At 48.8% G+C, this 18,277-nt stretch overlaps 7 protein-coding genes across 7 annotated transcripts; 3 read left to right on the top strand and 4 right to left on the bottom strand.

Annotated features, from left to right (window-relative positions):
* Window positions 1-2,593: 2,593 nt before the first annotated feature.
* Window positions 2,594-4,568, bottom strand: P175DRAFT_0366585 (bifunctional ATP-dependent DNA helicase/ssDNA endodeoxyribonuclease DNA2). The gene is made up of 2 exons (XM_040892929.1): window positions 4,520-4,568; window positions 2,594-4,385 (listed from the first exon to the last, which is right to left on the bottom strand). The coding sequence occupies exon 2, from the start codon at window positions 4,350-4,352 to the stop codon at window positions 2,748-2,750; it is 1,605 nt and encodes a 534-aa protein (XP_040749750.1). The 5' UTR covers window positions 4,353-4,385; window positions 4,520-4,568; the 3' UTR covers window positions 2,594-2,747.
* Window positions 4,569-4,796: 228 nt separating this feature from the next.
* On the top strand, window positions 4,797-5,812 carry P175DRAFT_0504277 (uncharacterized protein). Its single transcript, XM_040897821.1, has 2 exons — window positions 4,797-5,277; window positions 5,374-5,812. Exons 1-2 carry the CDS (start codon window positions 5,018-5,020, stop codon window positions 5,459-5,461), a joined length of 348 nt encoding a protein of 115 aa, XP_040749749.1. The 5' UTR covers window positions 4,797-5,017; the 3' UTR covers window positions 5,462-5,812.
* P175DRAFT_0366547 (carbon-nitrogen hydrolase family protein) lies at window positions 5,586-7,018 on the bottom strand. The gene is made up of 5 exons (XM_040892928.1): window positions 6,929-7,018; window positions 6,777-6,869; window positions 6,426-6,709; window positions 6,287-6,365; window positions 5,586-6,214 (listed from the first exon to the last, which is right to left on the bottom strand). The coding sequence occupies exons 1-5, from the start codon at window positions 6,938-6,940 to the stop codon at window positions 5,858-5,860; spliced, it is 825 nt and encodes a 274-aa protein (XP_040749748.1). The 5' UTR covers window positions 6,941-7,018; the 3' UTR covers window positions 5,586-5,857.
* Window positions 7,019-7,125: 107 nt separating this feature from the next.
* On the top strand, window positions 7,126-10,428 carry P175DRAFT_0560250 (exosome catalytic subunit DIS3). Its single transcript, XM_040900968.1, has 2 exons — window positions 7,126-7,396; window positions 7,452-10,428. Exons 1-2 carry the CDS (start codon window positions 7,201-7,203, stop codon window positions 10,361-10,363), a joined length of 3,108 nt encoding a protein of 1,035 aa, XP_040749747.1. The 5' UTR covers window positions 7,126-7,200; the 3' UTR covers window positions 10,364-10,428.
* Window positions 10,429-10,899: 471 nt separating this feature from the next.
* P175DRAFT_0535272 (MCT family MFS transporter) lies at window positions 10,900-12,506 on the bottom strand (the record flags this gene model as incomplete). Its single annotated transcript, XM_040900211.1, has 2 exons — window positions 10,900-12,222; window positions 12,282-12,506. 2 exons carry the CDS (start codon window positions 12,504-12,506, stop codon window positions 10,900-10,902), a joined length of 1,548 nt encoding a protein of 515 aa, XP_040749746.1.
* An 863-nt stretch (window positions 12,507-13,369) lies between these two features.
* Window positions 13,370-16,650, top strand: P175DRAFT_0504274 (LIM domain protein). The gene is made up of 3 exons (XM_040897820.1): window positions 13,370-13,789; window positions 13,953-15,922; window positions 15,986-16,650. The coding sequence occupies exons 1-3, from the start codon at window positions 13,687-13,689 to the stop codon at window positions 16,310-16,312; spliced, it is 2,400 nt and encodes a 799-aa protein (XP_040749745.1). The 5' UTR covers window positions 13,370-13,686; the 3' UTR covers window positions 16,313-16,650.
* On the bottom strand, window positions 16,602-18,141 carry trm8 (tRNA (guanine46-N7)-methyltransferase). Its single transcript, XM_040895609.1, has 3 exons — window positions 17,879-18,141; window positions 17,604-17,791; window positions 16,602-17,509 (listed from the first exon to the last, which is right to left on the bottom strand). The coding sequence occupies exons 1-3, from the start codon at window positions 18,046-18,048 to the stop codon at window positions 16,743-16,745; spliced, it is 1,125 nt and encodes a 374-aa protein (XP_040749744.1). The 5' UTR covers window positions 18,049-18,141; the 3' UTR covers window positions 16,602-16,742.
* Between the last annotated feature and the right edge of the window lie 136 nt (window positions 18,142-18,277).

Below are 18,277 nucleotides of genomic sequence, written 5' to 3'. Positions count from 1 at the left end.
GTGTTTGAGACCATTCATATTAGGAATCTCCAAGGAACGCGCAGCGACTTCTGGAGTACCGCATTTAAGACGGCCTGAGTAGATAAGGGTGTTTGAGAGGAGCATGATGTCCTCGCACATTCGATATTGGTGTTCGAGGTTTACCACTGACGCAGGATGTGAATCGGAAAGCAGCTTGAAAAGACTGACGTCGAGACCACCTGCTTGGGCCTCTTTGTTTTGCACAAGTGGCGGAAGTTGATAGTGGTCACCCACAAGGATGAAAGTCTTCGCCATTCGGATCGGTCCTAGACATACAGGAAGAGTAATTTGGGAGGCTTCATCGACGATACAGTAATCAAAAACGCGTTGACTAAAGATGTTGTGGCCCACGCCAAGGCAGGTAGTCGCAACTACTTGGGAGTCTTCGTATGTTGCTTTCAACTCTTCGATAGTTTTCTTAGGCACCGCCGCCAGCTCAGCAAAGTGATGAATGTCTGGATGCACTTTTGCAGTGGCTCCAATTCGAAGAATGCGGAAATTATCATCCCGAATCTTCAGCAAAATATTGTCAACAGCCGTGTGGGTGTACGAAGTTAAAAGGACACTTTTCCCTTGGGCTACCAATGCTCGAATTATGTGAGCAATAGTTGTTGTCTTTCCTGTCCCAGGCATGCCCAATACCAGAGCGTAGTCGCGGGCACTCATGACTTTGTCGATAGCCTGCTTTTGACCGACATTTAAGCCCGTCTTGTCCAGAATAGGTGGCTTGAAACCAGGAGCCGTAGATTTAAACTTTGGGGGTTCTCCTTCAATGATCAGCCTTCTCAGATTTCGGGCCTGAAATAGGTCTCTTTCCATCATGGCGATAAGGTTGGTTCGAACAATGGCCATTCCGTTGCTGAACTCGTCTTTATCCAGTCGATAAAGGATCTCCTCCTCCGGCTCAACTGAAGAAGCAGTTGAAGAAGGGTTGTCTTCAGTTATCTCCATAAGGCCTTTAAACGATTGGTTCCAGTTCGCATCAAATCCACGGGTTCTGGTCCTGGTGTTATGTAGTCTTCGATCTACAGCGACGGTAATGCGTCTGGGGCTAATGTGCACGACATACCCATTTGCGAGAGCAAAATGGCCCTTTTCATCAGATATGACAATAGGATCTCCAATGGTTATTTGCGACTCCGCGAATGAAAATGTAGACGACTGGTTCCTCTTAGTAAAAGTATAGCGGTAACGATTGATCTTTGTTGCATCCTTGTCTTCACAAGCTGACCCAGGCTGTATAGCAACATTGCTAAAACAGCGACCGAGCGCTTCTCGCTCGCAGCTGAGCAAAGTCCATAGTTCTCGCTTGAATTTCGTCATGCTCTGCTCTTCCTTAGTAAGGAGATCGTCCCATTTTCGGAAGAAGTCCCGATGAGGGAGAGCCAAATGGTCCATTGCCTTCTCGAACTCTTCGCCCAGACCACTTGTTTCGCCATTACCGTCGTCTGCAAGTTTGTGGTAAATGAAGCATGCTGTTTTTGAATAACACTTGTTGCACATAGAAGGGCGCTTGACCATTGGCGGGAGATGGGTTCTCCTGCGCACATAGCCTGCTAGGCGATTCCGTTCTTGGATCATGTGGAGAAGTTCATGTCGAATACCCCTTATCCTGATGATTTTTGAGGTTTCAAGATAGTAAAGCAAACCGAACGTTACTTCCACGTCTTATGAAACGAATCATATCAGTAAAGTTCATCTACGATTCATAATTAGAGTTAGCTTACCATAGCGATCCGAGAGTAGTAAGGTGTAGAGAGCCGTTTGAGCTCGATGACCTTGGTTCGTTTCTTTATTACCGGATTTGAGCTCAAGGGGTACGACCAAGTTTTTATTGCCTTCGCCGTCGTTGCAGGCAACTTGAACCGTAGCATCGATATTACCCTTGAGGCCGTACATGGGAGACCAAACGTGCTCCTCTACTTCGAGCAACTTATTGATACTCAATTTAAGCTTGGAACTGTTTCGATCCTCAACTAGCGATTGTGGCTATTCGGTCATTAGCCAGACAATCGATAGAAATTGCCACAGGTTGCACTTACACCAGGTTTCGGACGAAGGAAGAGCTCCGCCCAAGTTTGTATGCCTGGGATTTTACCCATAACGTGGTCAACAGCCTCATGAATGCTCATGTGGATGAGGTAGAGCTCCTCCACATGTTTGATAGTTATAGTTTCAACCAACGATCTCAATGAGGATGTATCCCATATATTAATCTTCATCGCTTCTTGGAAAACTTCATGGAATATGTTCCCGAAAACTTGGGCTTTCCCAATATCTGATGTCTTTTTAATACGCTCCTGAAGCACCGCTCGCCGCTGGCAGCTGATTGAATCCGCTACAACGGTTGCCGAAATCAGATAATCTGGGTGAATAATGATCATGTTCTGGGCGTCATCGACAGTGCATTGATTTGTTGCATCGAATTCCCCGATCAAATGGATGTAAGAGTCCTTCTCGCAAGGGCTATCGTACCACGAATCCCGCAGTACAATAACTTTCTTACGTTTGGAGCTCTCTTCCTGTACCGATAGAACCTTGTACAATGTTAGCGATGATAAAACTCTCACAAGACTCTGCAATAGCGAACCTTTTCTGCCTGTGTGCGCCCCTTTGGGGTAACATATGTAGATTCAGCTGTATCCACGATCAAATAACGTTTGATAGCTTGACGGCTGCTATTTTTCTATTTATATTTACTTAGCGAATATCTATAGACACATCCACTAAGAGCCGCGAACATCTTTTGTGTTATCTTCACCTGGTTGTAGCAAGCAGTCCAAGTCCAAGTCCAAGTCATCGAACTCATCACCAGAGGATATATAGTGATTCGCTTCTTGGCGAATTTCAGTTGTCGTTGCGCTTGCGCGCAGAGGAGAGTAAGCTGGTGGTGGCCTTTGTTGGATGGCTCGGGAGAACTTGCTGCTAGGCGTTTCATCACATCCCGCGAGTATCTCATCTATGTTATCTGAAAGTCCATCAAACTCGTCATCAAACTCATCAACATCAAGGGTGTAGTTGGCCGTATTTGGGGACTTCCCTTTCGCCTTTAGAAGCGCTTTGCGATTTGCCTCGCTAAAGGAGTCATCGTCTGCTTTATTCGAAGGTAAATTAAACTGCCGCTGGGTGTTCTCGACCATGGTATAAACATTCTTTTTGTTCTCAACAAACGGGTCCAGAGAGGCTTCCGCGAGATCAAGGAAATCTTGATCCAAGTCATCGTCGCCAAAATCAGATGAAGATTCTTGTAATGCTACCTTGTCTTTTGAAACCCGGCGGATGCCACACGGTGTTCCCTTTTGGTGCGTCGATTTTCCCTCGGCACGATGAGAAGCTCCAAAATCCGGTGGAGATGCTGAGCGACCTCGCCGTACCTTATCGCGGGCTGGCTCAGGCGGCATCTTGGAGGTCTCTGATTGTCGATTAGGGGCATTTTGGAGGCTCCTTTCCATCTCTTTCACAAGCGAGCTGAAATTGGATGCCTTGAAATCCTTTGGGACCATTATATTACTGCGTGACCGTGAAAATATGGTACGACCAATGCCAACGCTTTCTCCATCAATTCTCCTTCTTTTAGCTTTAGAGCTGGGCCATTCGGCATTGCAGCTATTCGAACGTCTCAACCCAGCTGAATCAGAGCCAATCCGGGCCGATCCGGGGGTATGTGGTGAAGATGCTAGGAGATTTGCAAAATGTGGCTGCTGAAGGCCTGAAACACCATTCGTACTTGTCTTAGCCACATAATTATTCCATAGGTCGGTCGCAAGATCACTCTGCGGGGTCTTAAGCAATGTTTGAAAGGCTTGCAAGTCAAAGGAGCCCTTCTGCGCTCCTTTGGAATTCCCGGCCAAAGGCGAGCTACTTGGGGATGAGCTATGGCGACGCTTCTTGCTCTGCGTTGCACGTGTTTGCGACATAGTATCCGGGTTTGAACTCGCGGGAGCATGTTGCCAAATCACATAGTCCTCCGGAGTAAACTCCTGTCCTACAGGAGCTCGGCTGAAAGCGTCCTCTGCATTACCAATAAGGTCTGCCAGCGGAATTCTGTTTCCTGGTGTCTGTGGACACTCTTTGACAGCCGTTGTCTCTGCCGACTCGAGAGCGGGCTGCGCTTTATTTGGACTTGTCTGGATTTGTTCCATCACACCATTTAACCATGAATTTTGATTTTCCTTGTTCGCATGACCCTCCTGGGTTTTCTGGGGGGAAGCCTTCGAGGGCGGCATGTCCGGAGCACATCCATCTTTGTTATTGTATCGGAAGGCATTCAATTTCGAGCGGGAAGTTGCGGAAATCGACGTAGGTCTTGAATCTTTATATATGGGATTCATAGTGGATGTTTCTTCCCTTCAACCGGAGAGCAGCTGGACATTTCGATGAGGGGTCTGGGTAGTAGTTAACAAAGTGCGCCCATCATAGGTAAAGTCTTCAGTCAACTGTGGTGAATATAGCGTACCAATTGATATGTGTTCTAGGTAGAAAGGGGGAATCAAACTACCCTTGTGGTTATCCAAGATCATAGTGCACTCAACAGAGTGTTATTGTCGGTCCTTGATGGGCGTGATAGGTTGGCGTCGTGATTTCTTGATTGGGAACGCGTCACGCGTTTAGTCCTATCGACACCTGAGGTATGGGAGATATATGTTCGCCTGAATTCCCAGGCATAAAGGCGGCATCCGCGACCTTCCAAATTTGGACTAGACCGCGAACTCCATCGGCCTTTTGCGGCTGCTGAACATCATCCACCGGCCATCTGTCACCCCTCTACTCACTCACCTCCTGCGACGTCAACGTACGCAATCTATTCGGAAGTCGCTCAATTGGACAGTTTATCGGCGCCTCTGGTCAAAGGACTCTTTATTCTCCATACCTCATTCCTCCCGCACTTGCGTCACTCTAGCCGACAAGGGTCTGTAATCGCCACCGCCTCTCTCGACCTCTTATCTAGTCAAAAACCAGGGATTTTCGAATTCATACAGACATCCGCATATTCATAATGTCTGCTCGCCCATTGTCACAGTGCCTTCGCGCTCGCTGCACCCTGCCTAGGCCCCAGAGTATCCAGGGCTTTTCCACCAGAAGCAACCTCCGCGCCGCCGACCACGGCGATCACTACGACCCTCCCACTGGATGGCTTTTCGGTGTCAAGCCTGGCCAGAAGTACGTCAAGGAAGGCTGGGAAAACATTTGGTATTACGGATTCATTGGTAGTCTGCTCGTTGCTGGAGTTGCATATGTCTTCAAGCCAGATACCTCGTACGTGCCCCCGGTTTAGCTGTTCCCTATTTGTCATGATGCTTTTGTCATTCTCGAAGCAAGTTAATTGAACTGAACTGACGTGTTTTTTTAAAGGATACAAACATGGGCCCTTGAGGAGGCCCGACGGAGGCTGGAAGCTGAGGGTATCCTAGAGGACCCTGATACAGCTCAGCGCAAGTAGATTTTGTTACTGTCCCATTTTCCTTGTACACTGTACATAGAGTGATCAGAAAAGACAACAATTTCGGCCGAGTGGTTGCACCTGTCTTAGTAGGAAAGTGCTGGTTCGGACTTAGATGGGGTTTATTTGTTTCGTGTTCTTCGATTTTTTCTTTTTCTCCGCATGTACCTGCTATCTTACATTGTGAATTATTCCTCCCGGAAGCTTGCACATCAAAGCCACAAAAAGGGAAGAAAAAAAAAGGCAATTGCTTATAGACTTTATTGTTTCTTGCCTGCGGATAGTCATTACTGCTAAAACTAATAAGTAGGATATGAATTGCTGAGATATATGATCTTAAAACTAAAGAATATGCTTACATCTCTCTTGACTCGATCGCCCCCCCTTTATAAGGTTTTATACTTCGGGGTACACATCTGTCCTTCTAAGTAAAGGCATTTCTCTTCTCACCTTCTCCAAAAGGGCCAAATCGATCTCCGCATATGCGATCTGTGGTTCCTCGTATTCATCACCGAGTTTAGCTACAACCTCTCCCCAGGGATTTACAATCATCGAATGACCATAACTTCGCCTTTTCTCATTGTGTGGACCTGCCTGAGCAGCGGCTATCACATAGGACTGCGTCTCAATGGCTCTGGCTCGAAGCAGAGTTTCCCAATGTGCCATTCCTGTCGGAACTGTAAATGCTGACGGATAAGTAATTATCTGAGCATTCTGGCGTTTCAAAGCAAGAGCAATTTCCGGGAACCGTAGCTGCAGTATATCTGGGTGAGCACATTCATTGTTCCTTTTTATTAGGATGGACTGATGACTAGATTGACTTACATCAAAACAGATTGATAGACCAACACGTCCAATTGGGCTATCAAACGGCGGCAGTATCTCCATCCCTTTCTCAACGCTCCTTCGTACGGACGAAGATCAGCAGCCAAAACAGGGAAAATAGATGAGAAGGCTAACTTACGAGCTTTCTTTTAAGACGGGGCCACCTTTGATATCCACATCGAATAGGTGGATTTTCTGATAGCGCTGTGTAATAACGCCTTTATCATCAATCCAAATAAGTGTATTTTTTACCTTTCCATTGGGAGCCGGCTCATGTATCCCAACATTGATGTGCAAATTAGCTTCTTGAGCTTCCTTTTGGAGACCCAAAACAAATTCACTGTCTTGCACTGAGCGAACTAGTGATATAGTCTCGGCTGGCGAAGACCCGATATAGTCTGCGGCTTCAGGAAGGAATAATGCCTGGTGCAGGATTGGATAGGTTAGAAATAACAGGATTTATACTGAAAATTCGGAGAAAGATAATAACTTTTGCCCCAGCCTTAACTGCTTTCTGTACCAGCATTCGACATTGGGCCAAGTTGCCCGCCATACTGGCGGTTGAACATAGTTGTCCTACTGCCTTTTGAGAGGTTAGCGAGGGTACCATGGTAATGTCGTTAATAGACCAAGTATACATACAGCAATAGCCATAGTTAATTCAAGACCAAGGAACGTACTATGCGATAATTAGGAACAGTAAAGTAACAGGATCGCTCTGTGAGTCGGTCGTTGGTCTGGTCACAAAGGTATCGGGAGACTTTCCCGATTCGGATCAGCGCGTGGACGCCGATAAAAGAATGCGGAACAATCGCTGAGATCATCACCAACTGCACCAACTTCTCCCCACGACTCAACTTTGCTCTGGAGAAAAGTTTGACCCGCAGACGTCGGGTCTTTTTATCAAGGCAAAAATGAAGAGCCTTCGACGAGATTTCAAGTCAGATCCGCAGACCGCAAACGTCACCAGCAAAATCTTCGTCCGCTCAACAAAAAGTGGGAAGGTGCAAAAGATTGTTCGAGAGCTCTACCTAAGACAGGATATTCCTTGCTCCTCTCGTTTATGTTCGATATGCCCGTCCGTCGCTCCAGCAGATGCAAATGGGAACAGTGAGAACATCCTCCATGGGTCTGTTGGGGTCCCGAGCTGACATGAAATACCTAGTTGCGCCTTTCGTTCTTTCGGAGCATCCCGCTGGCACAACTGAATTTCCTCGTGGCCACTATCTCATCCCTGATACGAATGCGCTATTGAATGGCATGGATCTTTTTGAGCATACGGGGGCATTTTACGATGTGATTGTGCTCCAAACCGTCCTTGAAGAGCTGAAAAATCAGTCACTGCCTCTCTATAACCGTCTCCTCGCTTTGATTAAGACCGATGAGAAGCGCTTCTACTTGTTCTTTAACGAATTCCGTCTCGAAACGCACGTTAGGCGGGGCCCAGATGAATCAATCAACGACAGGAATGACCGCGCTGTGAGAACCGTCGCAAAATGGTACATGGAGCATCTGCGCGCCGTTACGAAGAAGACCAAGAAAGAGAAGGCTATCCCAGCTATCGTCGTCATCACAGACGACAAGGAAAACCTGCGCAAAGCAAAGGAAGAAAATATAACCGCCTTGTCTCTCACGGACTATGTTGCTGGCCTCGAAGATTCCGATAGACTGCTCGACATGATCACCGAGTCTCGAGAAGCAAGGGAAACGAAGGGCGCTCGTGGAGAGCTCTTCTATCCCGAGTACTATTCGATGTCAAAGCTAATGACAGGTTTGAGGGCAGGAAACTTACACCAAGGCGTTTTCAATGTCTCCCCTTACAACTACCTAGAAGGCTCCGTCAACGTTGCTGCGTTCGACAAGCCCCTCATTATCATGGGTCGTCAAAACAGCAACCGAGCTATCTCTGGAGATGTTGTCGTTATTGAAGTGTTGCCCCAGGACCAGTGGAAGTCCCCGTCAACCAAGATTGTGGAGGAAGAAGCGATAACTAAGAACGACAACCCCGATGCCGGGGATAACGAAGCTGTAGTAACCGAGCGGGAGCGAAAGGCATTGCAGGAGGAAGTTAAGAAAGCCCATGGGAAAAATTCTGAAGGACGTCCACAGCCAACCGCGAAGGTTGTTGGGGTTATCAAACGCAACTGGCGGCAATATGTTGGAACTGTTGACTCCGGTTCAACAAGCTCCCAGACTGCTTCTGGTAGGCGCCAGCAAAATGTCTTTGTTTTGCCAATGGACAAGAAGGTACCGAAGATTAGGGTTCGAACTCGCCAGGCTGCAGATTTGTTAGGCCAACGAATCTTGGTCACAATTGATGCGTGGGATCGTGATTCTCGATACCCCACTGGCCATTTCATCCGTTCACTGGGCGAATTAGAAACAAAGGGGGCGGAAACGGAAGCTCTGTTACTTGAGTACGACGTTCAATACAAGCCCTTCCCCAAAGTTGTCCTGGACTGCCTGCCTCCCCAAGGCCATGATTGGCGAGTCCCAGAAAGCAAGGATGACAGTGGCTGGAATGGCCGGAGAGATCTTCGAGATCTCCTCATCTGCAGTATTGACCCTCCGGGCTGCCAAGATATTGATGATGCCCTGCACGCACGCCAGCTGCCCAATGGCAATTTTGAAGTGGGTGTTCACATTGCAGACGTATCTCACTTCGTGAAACCGAATAATGCCATGGACCTTGAAGCCAGTGTTCGCGGAACGACAGTTTACTTGGTTGACAAGCGTATTGACATGCTTCCACACCTCCTCGGTACTGACCTCTGTTCTCTCAAACCATACGTGGAGCGCTACGCCTTCTCGGTTCTGTGGGAGATGACGCCGAATGCAGAGGTTGTTTCCGCTGATTTTACGAAATCGGTGATCCGATCACGAGAAGCATTCAGTTATGAACAGGCACAAATGCGGATTGATGACCCTTCGAAGACTGACGACCTGACCCAGAGCATGCGCACCTTGCTTCATTTATCAAAAATCTTACGCCAGAAGCGTATGGATGCTGGTGCCTTGAACCTCGCTTCTCCAGAAGTCCGAATCGAAGCCGACAATGATGAAGTCGGAGATCCATTGGCTGATGTCAAGACGAAGGCCATGCTCGCAACGAACAGTCTTGTGGAAGAATTCATGCTTCACGCCAACATTACTGTGGCATCCAAAATTTACAGCGTCTTTCCCCAAACTGCCATGCTACGAAGACACGCTACGCCCCCTCCGCAGAATTTCGAGGAGCTCACCAACCAACTTTCCAAAAAGCGGGATATGCGCCTTGATGTCTCGAGTTCAGGAGCTCTTGCAGACTCACTCGATCGTTGCGTTGACTCGGAAAACCCTTTCTTTAATACCCTAGTCCGTATTCTGGCCACTCGATGCATGACGTCCGCAGAGTACTTCTCCGCTGGCGCTCACGCCGAGTCTGAGTTCCGCCACTACGGTCTGGCCTCCCCGATCTACACACATTTCACCTCCCCCATTAGAAGATATGCGGATCTGTTAGTTCACCGACAACTTGCAGCTGCGATCGGCTACGAAGGGGAAGATGGTCGAGCCTCGATTGAAGGCTCTATGACACGGAATCGTCTGGAGGATATTTGCCGAAACATCAATTACCGACATCGAAACGCCCAGTATGCCGGTCGGGCGAGCATCGAGTATTACGTTGGACAGGCCCTTAAAGCACGTGGAGAGAAGCTGGCCGCGGATGGTGTTGATGGCGGTATCGAGGAAGATGGATATATTATGCGAGTTTTTGAAAACGGAGTGGTTGTGTTTGTGCCCCGGTTCGGTATCGAAGGCGTCGTTCGTCTGGAAGATTTTGTCCTCCCAGGTGACTCTTCCCTGCGCTCTGTCGAGGAACGACGGGAACTAGTCGTACGCCGCGAAAGCGAATTCGACAGTGAAGGGTACACCCTGCAAGTCTCCGAGAAGGGCCAATCCGAGAAAGATCGATCCGCCATCGTTGAACTTTTCCAGCGAGTCAAGGTGAATGTCAGCTCCGTGAAGGAAGAGAGTGGACGTGGAGCAGGGAAGAGAAGGGTCAGGATATTGATCCTTAACAGTTGTATTAACTGAGACATAAAACAAAAACTAGAGGTACTTTATTTATTTATAATCTTGAATGAATGAATACATACGCGTATGATTATGTACAACCTTTTTTGAGCCTCTGCGCTATATTCTTCTTCTTCTTCTTCTTCTTCTTCTTCTTCTTCTTCTTCTTCTTCTTCTTCTTCCTAGCCCCCTTTTCTCGTCTCGTTTCTGTTATGCGGGATTTCCCACTCATCCCAAAAAGATAGCCAACCATGATATGATACTCTCCTTATCCTCACAGAACTCTACGGAGAGCTCATCCAAAGATTCCGAGCAATGCCAACCTCCACGGGTAAACTTGACACATTTTTCGATTGGGATGATCATCATCTCTCACCGCGTACGCTTTAATTCAACCAACAAGCAGTCAATACTAGCGTGAAGCCTGCGTGTTCCTATCTACCTACGTTCTAATATCCTCAGTAGTTACCGGGATACAGTGACATACCCACCAAGGTGGATGAATATATTCTTCGTAGGAAAAGTTTTTATTAGTTATATTGTATAAGTTGACAGGTTCAGACCCGTTTCATGGCCACCATCCGGCGCAGCAGGGTAGGCGGGTTCCATAGGGAGGGCGTGGTGGGCGTAGAGGCTCGTGCAGTCCTGTTTTTACCATTGTGGATACTCTGAGCAACCCCTTCTTGTTGGAGAGAAAACATCTCTTTGTTGTTGTTGTTGTTGTTGTTGTTGTTCACGGCCAAGGATGATTTCTCTAGCTCAAGTCTAGCATCCTCACCTACCTTCCACCCTCGCACTAACCACAAGCATAGCGAAGCGGCGACATACATGAGCCCCGTGAAGATCTGGACATGGAGATAGATTTTATCTTTGGAGTTATTATCTCGGAGAACGAGGGCGATCGGTTCAGCAACAGTCGTCGGTGCAACCAGGAGCAGCCAGGTAATACTCAGGCCGCTGGGCAAGTCCCTGAGTCCGATAATTTCGGCTAGTACGGGGGTTACCGTAGCCCAGTAAGTACCTGCAACTGTGCCGACGAGGACTGCAAAGAATGAGACAAGGCCCATGCTGTGGGCAAAGGTCCAGATTAGGAGGCAGAAGAGGCCGCATAAGAAAGTAAGGAAGGTTGCGATGTTGATCCGACCGAGCTTATCGCTGAACATACCCACAAAGGGCCGTCCAAGAGCCTGACCGAGGTTAAGGAGGGCACTGATGATACTGCCCTGATGGGCCGAGAGGCCGACGGAGAGCGCAAAGTTGGCAACACTAAAGAGGACAGCGACATAGCCAAGCATCGTGAAGATACCCCAGCCAAGGAAGAGGAGGACTTCGGGGCGCTTGAGTAAAGGGAAATGAAAGGCCTTATATCGGCTTCCGACAGCTTTGTTGCGATCTCTAAGGAGGTTTGCGCATACTAGATTGACCACACAGGCTATGATGCCCAATATTCGAAAGGTCCAGCTCAATCCGAGCCGAGGTAGCATCGTACCCACTGCAAGAGAGTAGATCAGCCCCCCCAAGCCAGATCCAGCAGCATTAATGCCCATGGCAAGGCTCCGTCGACGATGGAACCACTGAGGAGTAATGCCAACACTGCCAACGAAGAGGAATCCCATCCCGAAGCCGAAGCACACACCTTGACTTAGAAATATCTGCCATCTTTGCGTGACAAACGAAGATCCAATGAGAGACAGTGTCTCAAAGAAGACCCCTAAGTTCAAGACCGTACGGGTTCCAAGGAGGTGGATGAGATAAGTAGCCAAGGGAGCAATGAGCAGGGCACACGATATACTCAAGCCACCGGTAAATGCATACGCGAGTGCGGAGGTATTGGGAAACACATTATGGGAGAGGTAGTAAGAAAGAAACACGCCGTAACTCTGGCATATAAGTCAGCAAGCTTCTTTCTGTGTTGATGTTGATAGCCGGGGACACCAACACTATTGATCCCCCATGTGTGAGCGTTGATCCAAAAAACACTGGCTATACAGACCCAACCGTAGCCACCGTCCGGGGGTACATCTTCTGCAGATTTTTCTCTCGGGATTCCTATATCTTTCTCATGGTCTATATTTTGGTGGGGTCCTTCTCTACAGGACTCTTGAAATTCCGGGTCATCATAGCTTCGGGAACGAATTATGTCGATTGGAGTATTATCTGCCATTTGCAAGGACTACAGTACCTAGGAGTTGAAAGGGTAGGGTAAGAAAAAAGATCAGGAAGATAGAGCTAACAACAAGCGAATCCCACCAGCGCGAGGTGATCCAAGATTGGAAAGTAGCCAGCTGCCTTCAGGGGTTCACGAACAAGAGCGAAAACCGAACCAACCCCCACCCGGTCTAAAAAGACATCAATAGGTGTTTCAAGGGCCGAGAAACAGAGAGAATTTGAAGTCCGGAGAAGTTAGTAGGAAGGGCGCAGAAAACAGTAGGGGACAAGAGAGATAAAAGGCCCATGGCCCCCTCGGCACTAACCCAGTTACCCCAAGACATCTTAACCACCCACCTAGGTAGGGTCGGCGATCAATCCGACTCCTGCACAGTTATTACTGGCCTGAAATCCTCCAATTTGTGGGTTTGGAGTTTTGGGCTATCGGACCCATGGTCAAGATGAACCCGGCGCCGACTAAACGATGCGGAGATTGCGGACAGTGAGGGTAGTAACTACCCTGGATGGGGGCTGGGGGAAGCGCATTCCCACCGAAGATGACTTTGGAGAAGGTTGACGATTGGTCGACAATTGGTGATTCAAAATAATGCCCGAGGCTGATTTGTTACGAAGTATTCGTATAGAAAGATGATCTGATGATGTCTTCGGAGAGAATCCAGAATGTTACCACGTGCCACCTCCAGTCACATGCAGCCAAGCCTATTTTGGAGTGCAAATTAGGGCATAGGGCTAGGATGACTCATCATGCCCCGCGTTGCACGACAGGGGTTCAGTTTGCACAGTTTGCACTCCCCTGATTTGTTTTGTTTTGCTCTGTTTGGCGATATTACCTAGTGAAATGCTATAACTATGTTTATCATCAGCATCATCATACCTAGATAGGGGAATTTCCAGACATTCCCTACTGAATCTTCCCATTCTTTACTTACTTTTCATTCCTTCAGAAGCACGCTATCTCTAATTCCAGAGATCACCAACCCACCATTCCATCAAGTTTTTTTTCCCCCAGCCACCTGCTTATCGTTCATTGGCCCTCGGCACGTATCATATTACTGACCGACTTCATACAGCTCATAGTCCTGCTGGAGCTCCGTCTTATTATCCCCATTTCATTCTTCCTCTTTTCTGCGTTCTCTTGGAGACATGTCCTAGAGGAGATTAATTGCCCTTTCGCGATGCTCCACAGATCCCCACTTCACTATAGTAGGGCTAAAGACGCCCAAGCCCAACGGAAGGTCACTCCTCCTGGCCCCTCATATATGTCCAACGATCAGATCGGTGAGTCTGCATTGTTGGTCCAATCTTGGCATTCTCCAGCGGCCCTTGGACCATGTTGACGGTGTAACTCCTTGAGCTTGATTTTGACCTTCTCTTTGACATTATTGATTGCCCCATCTTCTTTTGCATCTGCTCGTACTAATGGCGTCTGAGTCGTATGCAGCAAGCTATCTGAAAGACTTGCGGACAAATCGACCCAATCGTCCTGGTGGATCTCGACCATTACCGACGCGGAACGCAGAATCGACCTCCAATCCTCGTGAGGACCTTCCACCGCGAGCAACATCTGCTATGTCTACGTACGGGCATCCGAGGATGTCCTCAAATACAACGCCGACGGAGGTTGAACATCCCCGTGCTGCAAGTTCCCTCTCCACCCATCGACCAATGTCCTCCTTTCGAGGCTCCCAAGGCTCCTCCGCTGGCAGACCCTTGGTTCAAGAGCCCAGAGTTGTCCCGGTTCGAAAAAATATTTCACCAACGCGAGTTTATTCCGGTATTCCGCCAACAACCTCCCCTACGGCGACCTACCGCGAGAACAACCAACGACGGATAGAGAGAGAGGAAGCCAGGTCCTTACGGGATGCATTGCAAGAAATGGATCTCCAAGACGAAATCCGGGTGCATCAGGATGCGCAAGATGAGGCCACAGAGCTGGTCTGGATGCATCAAAACCCTGGGGTTCCGTTGAAAAATCCATATGCACCATATCGTAACCCAGACATGAGCCAGGTGCGCAACGGCCCTGCGGAGCAAGAGCATGTACTGGATCGCCGTCAGGAAGCTCGAAGCTCATGGCGAAACAGTCATCGCTTGTCACTGAAGGGCCATTCTGCCAGCAAGAGTGGTCTCGACACAATAGACCCGGAAGCCTTGAATCATGAAATCCCGAGCCACAAGACGAGCGGAATACCAAAGAAGAACCTGAAGGTCAACTTTGCGTTGCCACAGGAGGGCAATTTGGGCGAGCGATCGAATAGTGCCTATGGGCTAGGGCTGGTGGGCGCCAACAATGACTCGCCTAAGGGCATCTTTAGGAACCCTAATGATCAAATTTATGAGGAGCCTCGTGATCTGAGTCGCAACGATGACGATGAACGTTCCAGGTTTTCAAGGTCTGATTCATCGGCGCTCAAAACGAAGCCTCGCAATGCTCTTCCTCAAGGATCTCGGCCTCTCCCGAGTCGGTTCAGCAGTATTCCTTTTGTTGACAAACTGTCCCGCTTCGAGATTCACAAACACCCACCAACTCAATCGAGGAACCCCGAATACAAGACCAATGAGTCACCTTCCCAGCCAACAAAGGCTGCAACTCAAGGAGATGACCAACCGATCCTAAAAGACGGCCTTGAAATTCGCAGTGATGACATCAGGGCGGCTACCAGCAAAAAAAGATCGGATCGAAGTTCGAAGCTACCAATGCCAAGTGCGGTTAGTGATCGCGCTGGTCGGCCGATTGTGAGTTTTGATCCGACCTGGAAACCTTTGGAGGCTCAGGGTCCTCCCAAGCGGGAGCACGTCCAGGGGAGTGATCCGGATCCTCGGGTGTCTCGTTCCACCCCTCCTGCACCTACCATTGAAATCTCCGAGGCCCCCTCTATCCCTGTTATCAATTTACCAGACGATAAGGAACCCACCATAGCGGAGATGGAGCTGTCTTCTAGGGCTCCAAAGCGAACCCCAAAGCCGTTGTCGAGTCCCAATAGCAACCCGCGGTGTAATTCTTCTTTCAGGAGATTCATACCGTCATCTCAAGATCGCTGGATGTCTACCTACTCACGCTCCGGTGTCCCAACTGCAAAGTGTGAGGCTTGCTCTCTTCCAATCTCTGGGAAGATTGTCACTGCTGCTGGAACACGATTTCATCCAGAGTGTTTTACTTGTCACCACTGTCAAACGCCCCTAGAATGCGTAGCTTTTTACCAAGAACCAGACGCCAAACGCAATGTGCGACTTGCAGACCCTTCAACGGAGGAAGAGGACCATGCATTGAGGTTCTACTGCCATCTCGACTTCCATGAACTATTTAGTCCAAGATGCAAAAGCTGCAAGACTCCTATTGAAGGAGAGGTGGTCGTGGCATGCGGTGCCGAATGGCATGTTGGCCACTTCTTCTGTGCCGAATGCGGTGATGTATGACCCCTGCCCGCCTCCAATCTGTATTAGGTACATTATTTTGCTAATTTTCATGAACAGCCCTTTAGCCCAGACACACCCTTTGTGGAACGGGATGGATTCGCTTGGTGCTTGCAATGCCACTCCCGCAGAACTGCTCCTCAGTGCTCGGGTTGTAAAAAGCACGTCCTCGACGACGTTGTTATCACCGCTGTTGGTGGCAAATGGCATGATGAGTGCTTTGTCTGCCATGAGTGCGGCGACGGGTTTGGTCCGGAAGGCAGATACTTCGTCCGAGAAGGTGAACCCAAGAGAACCGCCAAAGGCCGCATCATTGGAGGCCCTGTTCAACTGGCTGTGTGTGAAAGATGCGAGGGTATACGACTCAAGTCGTCTCCCCGAGCTTAATCACACTGCATCCAAAAAGCCTTTTGGTGCAGCATAGAACTAATGACTTGACGCAGTATGATAAGCAGTTGGGCGTTAAATTGGCAATTTCATTTTATTGGCCCGCAATTTCGAATAGGGCATTTTTACGCGGTTTTTTTTTCATTTTCATGGCTCGGTTGTTTTGAGAATCTTTCTGTTTCAGCATTTTTAGCACCATATCTCCACTGCATTTGGCAAGCAGGAGCGTCTACGGCATACGGTAAACTGTCACTGTCTGGATATTTTCATGTTGGAGTCATCGTAGGCTGATCAAGGTACAAAGCGAATTATATTATATCAATACAATATATCCAAAAGAGCAAGCCTTTTTAACCCCTCTGTGCAAGCTATTCAGGAACCTACCCGCCTGCTACTAGCTTGTGAAACTACCAGCACATATGGAAATAATTTAGATACAACCATTATCATCATCATCATCAAGAGGCCATTCTGGGTCTGCCTTGCGTCGGAAAACAGCCACATACTTGTTCCCCTTGTTCCTAGTTACCTTCTTGCCTTCCTCCGTAGAATCCATCATAACCCGCACACACTCATCCAGCCGCAACTCCTCCTCAGTCAGCCGCTCAAACAACTCTTCTACGCCGGGGAGCTTCTCAACTGTACCGGAAGCCGCCGGAGCCGTAGCATCCCCGCTTCCCCCCGGAGGACCCTCCGCATCATCCTGCTTGAAATGCCTCAGGATCCAATAATGATACTCCTCCACATCGGTGATCGTATACAGCAGACCACCGGGCCGCAGCGAATAAGCGTACTCGGCATTCAACGACTCCGAAACGATACGCGCCTTATGCTTGCGCGTTTTGAAGTGCGGGTCCGGGAAGCAGATGAAGATCTTGGAGAGTTGGCCGCGCGCGAAGAAGTTCGGGAAGAACTTCATGGTGTTTGCGCGGAGAGCAGAGATATTCTGGTATCCGCCTGGGACTGTGGAAACCTGCTCGGATGGTGGAGAGTCCGCCGCGGTGTCGGATTCTTCTGTTGTGGGAATTGCGCTGGGCACGGGGGGCAGTTTTTCTAGATTGGGATCAGAGGAGGAGGAGGAGGTGGTGGTGGTGGTGGTGGTGGTGGTGGAGGAGTGCTGTAGGTGGGTTTGTTGGAATCTCAGGGCGTGGATGCGGGATGTGAGGTATTCGGCGACTTGGGCGCGGATTTCCATGCCTTTTTTTTTTTCCCCCGCCCCGGTAAATATCTGATGTTAGAAAGACCCTTTGTTCACTCTTCTTGTGATGGGTAAAGTTGTCTTATAACGTACCAACCATCAATGTGTCGGGAAGGACTGGTGCGAGGCCAACGAGGAGTCCGCCAAATCCACAGCCGATATCCACAACCTCGACATCCTTCAGAAGTTTTCGAGAGCCACTTAGGGTTTTCTGAGTAGAGTCGGGGTTTACGAAAGCTGGGAAATGTGTACTCCAGTCCATATGCGCTGGGGTGAGGGGACTGTTACAGAAGTAAGAACCTGGGTGGCAAGGAGGGCGGGGGGGGGGGGGATCAATCAGGCAAAGGACAGAAGAACCCTGCACATACTAATCTAAAAGATGATCTGAAAAGGGATTCGCATGAGCTCGTTGCCGGTAGTATCTCTTTTGGGGTAATTGGAGGACTGTGGCGGGGGAGCCTTCTCCCGACTCTGTAGTGACTTTGGCGACCTTTTGGCGAAATTCCTCCCGCTTTGCGCGTTTCGCTGCGGCGCCCATTATGAGTCGAGTATTTGGGTCGTTAAGTAAATTGAGTAGTGGTGAAGGTGAACCAAGGCAATTGAGCGGTGTCAAATGTGTGGTGGCCCGGAGGTGAGGTTGGGATTATGTATCAGTGCGGAATTTTTTTTTTTTTTTTTTTTTTTAAGGGACGGAGGAGGTTCTGGAGTTTCCCCGCATCAAATGATTTAATCAGATCCGTTTTACGAACGAACCTCACTCAGCCTTC

The sequence above is a fragment of the Aspergillus ochraceoroseus genome (genome assembly GCF_002846915.1).
Source record: "Aspergillus ochraceoroseus IBT 24754 chromosome Unknown P175scaffold_8, whole genome shotgun sequence".
NCBI lineage: Eukaryota > Fungi > Ascomycota > Eurotiomycetes > Eurotiales > Aspergillaceae > Aspergillus > Aspergillus ochraceoroseus.
The sequence above is the reverse complement of the archived record's forward strand: the minus strand, read 5'-3'. Positions and strand labels throughout refer to the sequence as shown.